Source organism: Triticum aestivum, chromosome 3B (assembly GCF_018294505.1).
Source record: "Triticum aestivum cultivar Chinese Spring chromosome 3B, IWGSC CS RefSeq v2.1, whole genome shotgun sequence".
Classification (NCBI taxonomy): domain Eukaryota; kingdom Viridiplantae; phylum Streptophyta; class Magnoliopsida; order Poales; family Poaceae; genus Triticum; species Triticum aestivum.
This window is the reverse complement of record NC_057801.1, coordinates 43915076-43923747: the sequence shown is the minus strand read 5'-3', so window position 1 is coordinate 43923747 and position 8672 is coordinate 43915076. Positions and strand designations below refer to the sequence as shown.

The 8672-nt window shown below is 44.8% G+C and overlaps 1 protein-coding gene across 1 annotated transcript; it reads left to right on the top strand.

The window, feature by feature from the left end:
- Positions 1-2462: 2462 nt before the first annotated feature.
- LOC123064631 (non-specific lipid-transfer protein 4.3-like) lies at positions 2463-2819 on the top strand. The gene has a single exon (XM_044488072.1). It carries the CDS (start codon positions 2463-2465, stop codon positions 2808-2810), a length of 348 nt encoding a protein of 115 aa, XP_044344007.1. The 3' UTR covers positions 2811-2819.
- The last annotated feature ends 5853 nt before the right edge of the window (positions 2820-8672 follow it).

Genomic DNA, 8672 nt, shown 5'->3' with positions numbered 1-8672 from the left:
GGGTCTGCCAAAGTTGCTCTAAGTTCCCCATGGCTCCTACTCTTACGCTTTGAATCTGTAGGAAGATGCATCTTGGTACTCCTATCTCATTTCAAAATCACGTGCTGGTATGTTGAAGACTAGAAAGTCAATGTAAGTTGGTTCTTTAACTTTGCCCAAAAAAGTTGGGTTTTAATTCCTTGTAGCAGTACAAGGTAGGAGGTGTGTGTGAAATGAGAGAGCGGAGAAGTTTAATGACCTGCGCGGCAGAGGTGGCCGTTGGATCCATTTAATACGCCAGCTCTATTATACACATCTACAACATCGTGGCCCATTGATTTGGTCCATGCTTGCACAATGCTCTGCCGACGATTTGAGGAGCTCGATGTGCCGACCAAAACAACGTGGGTGTGTCTAGAGACGGAGGGAAAACTTCCAGAGCTGATATCATTGTAAATTTAGTTACCACTCCCTCTGTTCATGGATAAGTGTACATACAAAGTTAAAGTCCATTGAAAAGATGGAAGTACTCCAACCTTATTCCTAGTAGCGCCACTTGTGGATCAAAATACCATAGATGGGAGCGGTGCAACGCACCCATGTTCCGCTATAGGATCCGGATGCGCCAAAGCCACTTGCATAATAAAGTTGATATTTTGTAACACAGAAGCGGAATACCGGTGCACCGTGCCGTACATAATACATGGTAGATTTACCCAAAAGAAATGTCTTCATGTAAACCAAATTAATCATTAAAATGCAGCTCCGGATATTGCATCAATAAAGGTGATTGAACGGTGGCCCTGCATGACCACAAGCACCGTCAGATTGGTATAGTTCACTGGTCGAGCTAACCAAATTAATGCACTCAACCACTCCACAGTCGGTCATTGTGGGAGTACATGTCCTCATTCATCCGCGCTGCACACGGTAATAAACCACACTCCACCGCTTGGTCGATCAATGGAACCAACCCAACATCCAACCGTCTCCCCAATGTTTTAATACCGAAAAAGGCTTTCGCCCCGCTTTATAGATAAAGCAATGACCAACAACATCCAGGTACAGACGCAGACCACCACAACACACACACACACCCAAGGCGGGATACATAGGCGCTGAGCGCAGCAACACGACCCCTAGCACTACTCGAGCACCCGGGACTCCACCAGTGAACACGCCACCACGAAGAGATGCAGCCGCATACGACGAACTATGGGCTCCAAGACGGTGCCTTTAGGAAGGGTACGACACGGGAGCGTTGCCACCGCCTGATCCGAGGATCAAGGTTTCCCCCGGAGCCACACGACAGACAATGAGAGCCGCGACGACGCCTTCAAGAAGGGAACGAGCTACGCCGCCGCCGGTCTGTCCGAAGAAAGAGCAGGTTTTCACCCCGGCCAATACTCACTGCCATCGAACGCCGCACCCCGACAACCACGCCGCCCACACGGCCATGACCACCGGGCAGCACCAAGCGACGGGCTCTGCCCGTGAGCACCGCGCAACCACGACCAGGGCCGCCGCCCCGGAATCCAAGACCTAGGAACCACCACAACCGACACCCGCCGCTACCTCAACGGAAGAGACGATCGGATCCCAGGGCACACAAGTCCATCGATTCGTCCTACAGCACCGGGCGCGAGACTAGCTTGGTCCTGCTGCCGGGCGCGAGACGAGCTCGGTCCTGCTGCCGGGCGCGAGACGGACTCGGTCCTGCTGCCGGGCGCGAGACAAGGAGGTCCTGCTGCCGAGCGCGAGACAAGGAGGTCCTGCTGCCGGGTGCGAGACAAGCACAGTCCTGCTGCCCGAGCACGGGACTAGCGATGGGTCGCAGCAGGGAGAGGGCCATCCCACCGACGAAGATTGCGCCCGGACATCGAGAAGAGGGGTCGAAGCTCTTCACAGGCCGACGCCGAAGAAGTCTGGCCGCCGCCGTGAGACGATCCTGACCACCGCCATGAGCCACCACCACGCTGTGGTAGCCCACATCCCCGCCGAGCACAGCCCGCGGCACCTGCCATCGCCGGATCGTCCGGGGGCCGGCAGGTCCACCACCACCAGGGAGCGCTGCAGCAGGGGAAACCACCGGAGCAGGCCACCACCTGGGGGGAGCCAGGGCCCAGAGCACCTGAGCCGCAGCCGCGGCGGATCTGGGCCGAGCCCACATGCCGCCGCCGCCGGGATCGGGGCACGCCCCCAGCCTGACCCAGCAACCCGTGCCGCCGCCAGCAAGCCACGCCCCCGTCACGGGCCGCCATTGCTGCGCCGCCGCGCCCTGGGCCAGCATCGCGCCGCCGCACAACAAGGATGGCCCGCGCTATCCAGCGCCGCGCGGTGGAGGAAGAGGCCCCGCCGCCACCCAATCTGGCCGGGCTTTGCCCGCCAGCACGCTGGGGCGGCGGCGAGGGGAGGGAGAAACGAGGAGGGGGCCGCGCCGCCGCGCAGAGCTCAACACCATTACTGCTGCAAACTCGATAGGGATGGCTCGCGGTGCAGCTACTCAACTCGTGCTGGTCGCCATGGTGGCCGCTATGCTCCTCATAGCCACCGATGCGGCCATCTCCTGCGGTCAGGTCAGCCCGGCCTTGAGCCCGTGCATCTCCTATGCCCGTGGCAACGGCGCTAACCCGCCTGCGGCCTGCTGCAGTGGCGTCAGGAGTCTGGCCGGCGCAGCCCGGAGCACCGCTGACAAGCAAGCGGCGTGCAAGTGCATCAAGAGCGCTGCCGGTGGGCTCAACGCTTGCAAGGCCGCCGGCATCCCCTCCAAGTGCGGCGTCAGCGTCCCTTATGCCATCAGCGCCACCGTCGACTGCTCTAAGATTCGTTGATCAACCACTGTCCACTGCCCACCATGGCTGCCGCCTATAGCGCCATCCATCGCCGCTGAGTATGCTGAGGTCACGAATACATATGAATAAAGGCTCCGATCTGATCTTCATGTGAGGGAGAAAGGCGTGCGTACGCTGAGCTAGCTCTGCATGGCCAGGCACTATTGTACTACTACTATGGTTGTTTTTACTTTCACTCCCTTTGTGTAGAACCGAGATTTTATTGTATGTTTTACCATGTACACTTCCAGTATATTGTTTATACTTATAATCATTTCTCCTGATATTTTATTCCACATAACAACCGTGAGATACGACAGAAATAAAGTGAATGCAGAGGATCTCTTACGGGTTTAAATTTTAAGAGATGTGATGAGCATTATATTTGAGTCATACTGGTAGTAAAACTGCTATTTATTAGCCATTTGTCAGCAGACACTGGTAAGGTAACTGGGCATTGCAACTGGAAAAATTGTAGAAGTAATATATGATAGACAAGTAATTTATGTCGATCATGTCCCTCACCTTTGGTTTTTTCCGACGAAGACTGAATTTAATGACTCAAAATGAAGCATTGAGATAATACAAACACAATGAGCTCCACAGATAGAATGAACACAGCCAAGATGAAGGCACACACACACACACACACACACACACACACACACGCACGCGCGCACACACACACACACACACACAAATTTGCTGGCCAATAAAGAAGTCATAAAAGACCCAAGTTATGCCGAAGCGAGCAAAAAATGAAAGTGCAAAGCATTCAAGTCCACTATCGACAAACTACAATAATGACCATATTCTTACCAACCCCAAAGCGTGCCATTGATAGTAGTAGGAGTAGTAGTGGTGGTGATGGTAGTGGTAGTGATAGTGATAGTGATTGTAGTAGTGGTAGCGTCTCCCCCTCAGAAAATATGGATCTACCCGATCCATAAAGAAAACAACCACCACTTTTAGGACATTTTTACAATTCTCTTTCACTTGCATTTTCTTTCGTGAAGGCTCGATCTCGTTTTTCTTACATCCTTCCCTTTTTTCTTGAGAAATGTATCTGTGGCTACTGTTGTTTTGCCAGTCTGTCTGTCCTCAGTAATGAACTCTCGTTAACCGCACCCTATAGGGATCATCGAATCGATAGCAATAAGCCCTGTTTCAAGAGGTTCGTATAAAGAACGCCTGGAAATTATAGATGAACATGTGTGTGTTTTGAGTTGCTTGATCCACGGGATCACTTTGTAAAGAAAGCACGTGATATGATGTATAAATAAGAAAACACAACGTGTGGGTAGCAACAAGTTATTTCATGTCGTACTTGAGAGGTTTATTCACCTCCTATAGTACTACTATCAGTTACACGGTTTTTTTTATTTCATGTCATTTTTTACTGAAAATTTAAAAAGGTATATATGGCATTGTATATATATGTTGCATCTATGTTATCACTTATTTTTGTTGTTTCAGTTAATCTTACAAACTATCTATATTAACAACCATTTTTTGTTTTACGGTAATCACACACTAATTACTCCATGCTCCACAAGGCACATCCGCAGTTAGCCCCAACGTTTCCCTATCTCTCCCCAATTAACTCCCCCCCCCCTCTTTGAGTTCCCATGGCCCTCTTTATCTTCTAGCAGCATATGGCAGAAAATCTCCTTCATCACCCCAATTAATTCCCCTACCAACTGATTTTCCATGACTTTCTTTATCTTCTACGACAGATTATCTCCATCTTCTACACCAAACAAATGCATCATGGAGATGTGAAACTTCAGGTCGTGTGCCATGGAGAAGGTGGTCATCAAGTAACCTAAAGAACCCGCACAGAATGGCCAACGACATCTTCATCTACAGGTACACCGAGTCCTTGCATAGTCAGAGCCGGAACGCCATGAACTTGAACGGCAACGCATTGCATAACGTCCGGTTGTCGCTGATCCACCGCTTGCAGGAAGATAGCAGTGTCGGATCCCCAATTGTACTCGATCCGCCCCCGTGGAGAAGGGCACGTATTTCACCATGCGCCGACACGCATTTTGGTGTCGTTCGGGAGCACCTTCCCTTCGATGGTGCTGATGACGCCCATGAGCCGGTAACTAATCCCTTACCTTAATACCTAATTATATCTATCAAAATTACCACACAGGGCTGTTAATATTTCTTCATGGACCTGTGTGTCGGCTCATACAGGTGGAGTTCCTTATGTATCTCCCACTCTCATGCCAGTTGATTCATGTCAGGTTGTTCCTACATGGTTTGCCGATTGTTTTTTGACACACATATTTGAATGAGTATCCGTATTATTTGCTATCCCAACGATGCATGGTCACTGTTTGTTCTTCTGTATTGTTATCAAATTGTCTTATCTAATTTAATACTCATGTTTCTTTGTAGGGAGGTGCTAGATGACTCCACACAAGCTTTGAAGCCCTGGATTGAAACCAGGAGCATAAATGTGTATTTAGTTTCCTCTGCTCCGTAAAAAAAATGTGTTTTCTCTATTATGCATTTGATTTCTCAGGTAGTGTTATTTCCACTCAACTTTTTAAAATTTGGTTGATTGTGCTCTGGCAGATTGTCTTAATGCTTCCTGCTATAAACTTCTGTAATACCTACTTGGTATACTACATACAACTTACGTAGTAAAATGCAGAAGATTGATTTACAACAGGAGTCACCAGACAATACATAGTAAGTATCTCAAAATGACAATTTGTATATAATCTTTTATGTCATCTCCAATTTAGAATCTCTGTACTTAATGTGTATATATACATTGGTATGTATGTAAAATTTATCAGATTAATTATGACGTACCACTATATTTAATAAAAGTATCACATAATGCATTCACTATCTTAAGATCGTATATCTACTATGCAAACATAGGAATCCAATTTATGTATTATCATATATGCGTAGGACTAAGAGTTCTCGCAGCAACACGCGGGGCATCATCTAGTTCTTTATGATTTCGTCTGCCTTAAGATCATATATCTACTATGCAAACATAGGAATCCAATTTATGTATTATCATAATGCACATTTCTCATATTATCTCACTGCGTGAGAGAGAGAGGAGTACGTACGTCCAAGCAGCTCTGCATGACCGGCCACACTGTTGTATCGATGTTTGGTTGTTCTTCCACTCCCCGAGTTTGCTGTACTTTGTACCATGTGTACTTTTGATATATGGATTGTATACACAGCTGATCAGCTCTACTTGCGTGCGCATGTTATTCAGCACTTTTGATATATGCAAGACTGCCAAAGCACTCCATTCCAGTTTGTTGCTCCAAGCAAGACGTAGGAATGAACCCAACAATTTACTAGGAATGGAACTATGGCATTTCACTCATTTTGGTTCCTCAACAAAACACACCCTAAAACTGTTTAAGAACAAGCAGAATTCTAGTGAATGCAACCACCAACAAAAACTCCTACTGGCTTAATTATAAGAAATCCGAATATACTTAGAAATGCTTAAATCACCATCATCCAATACACTGCAATATACTTCTAGACAGATTAAGGTAAATTTTAAACAGTGTACATGAAAGATCATCCAGCGAGATGTCAAGTAATTAGACACTGGTTGTTAGCTTGTAGGGCCCAAAATTGGAATACTCTTGGTTGTGATAGTACGTTCAATATACTTCATGTTTGTTATAAATTGATCGGAGAGTATGAATTTGTAATTATGGATCCAATCACAGTAATAAACCGGCGTTCTGACAGGGTACGACATAAGAAAGCTGAGTGGACTACTGCACTAAATACTTGCACAAATAGAAAGTTAATATCTACTTTTCGCTACAGGTGGACCATGGGAATAATAGAATTTTCTCCTTATTTACAGGAGGTGCACGGATGGATATATTCTCTCCATGCTAATTTGAGCCAGGTGTTTGAAATTTTCCAAAAATATACTATACATGAAATATATTTATATATAAGCTTTTATACTGAAGTTTGACCTTTTTCTTCTCAACATAGCTCGATCCGTAATGGCTTAAGTAACCGTGGGATGATCAATTTTCTTTTTCTATGTTGTGTCCTCATACACATGAACAAAAACGACAATCATGGGTAACTTTTCAGGGAAAAAAAGATGATGCTTATTTAGTTTATGAAAAACAGTTTTGACGATGACTTTCCCCACGATGACGGTTGGTAAAGCCTTTAACTACAATATGTTGATTTTGTGTTTTTGAATTGACAGAATTGCAAGATCAGTTCAGGAAAGAAATAATGTGATGTGACCAAAATAAGCAAACATAACTTGCGGCAATAAACAGTTTATTTTCATTTCCTGATTGAGAGATTTATTCACTGCCTGCATTGCAACTATAAATTGCACGGATTTTTCTTATTGTTTCAGGCATTTTAGATTGAATATTAAAAACTTTAATCAGACACTATTTTAATATTACAAAATTGATGTCATTGTTAGTCTATGTTATCAATTACTTTTGCAGTTTTAGTAAATTTTAGTGATGGCCTTCAGCTTGGAGTACATGGACTAAATGGTTATGGTATAAAAAATAACAAGAAAGTTATGTTGTGTCACATTGAAAGTGGATAGTTGATCGTCAGCTGCTTGCCAATATGCACAACCACATAATTTCAGTCTTTTTCCATCAAAAACTGTACTCCCTCCAACCCATAATAAGTGTCGCATCTTTGAGCTAAGGTTTAACTAACCTTAATTTAAAGCTGCGACACTTGTTTTGGATAAGAGGCAGTAGAATTTTCCAAATCAGTTTGGTATCCGAATTTAGATAACTATCCAACTTCGGTAGGAAATATGAACTCCATATGTTTATTGAAGTTCAAATATATATATCTAATTTTATTCAAGTGATTTTTATAAAAAATGTGGCCAAAAATGTGTATCTCAGAAATTATCTCAGTGCTAAAAGTTCTAAAATTTTAGAATTTTCCGAATACAGATTGGTATGTAAGTTTCAAAATCATTTTAGCTTTGGCAGAAAATATGAACATATATTTTGATTCAAGTACAAATAGAAATATGTAAATTTACTAAAAAAACTGGTCTAACATAGTTTTCCCGAGAAGGCCTCGGTGCAAAAAGTTACGGCGGGGCACGACAAGATGTTGTGTTTCTATTCTCTTCATAGGCACCGCGCCATTGTCTTGCAAAATATATGATTTATCATTTGGTCCTTCTTATTACCATCGCATCTCCATGACATAGGTGGTTCTCACGCCATGGAAAAAGGTGAGCTTTATAGTATAAGGGCGTCGCTGTCAAAAACTGTTTCACGGGTCTCCGTTGCACAAATTTGGGGTGTCGTAGATATTGCTAAGAGCAACTCTAGCAGACCCCGCATCCCGCCGGCCCGCAAAACGCGTTTGCAGTTCGTCCAAAACAGCTTTTACGGGTCGGGTCGGGCTGGCAGAGATGTAGACCTGCTCTTTGCGCTGTTGCATCCCGCATATCATCAGCCCACAAATATCAAATACAACATAATTCAACAATCGAAAACAAACTGAATTATTCCAATCAAACATAATACAATAATCATCCGCATTACAAATAATTATTCAAATAACTGTAGCAAATTTAAATAGTGCAATACAAAATTTGTCATGAATACAAATACAAATGAATACAAAAATAAGTCACTGCCCAGCCATTTGCCAATGGTGCTCAATGAGATCTTCCTGAAGTTGAAAATGGGTGTCTGCATTTTCAATCTCCTTGTATGTCTGAAGAAAAGCTCTAATGCCGTTTGGGTCTCTTACTAGTTTGACACGGCTACCCACATTGTCGTAAAAGAATTCTAAGTTCAATCCTCTCTCATCTTCGAGAATCATATTGTG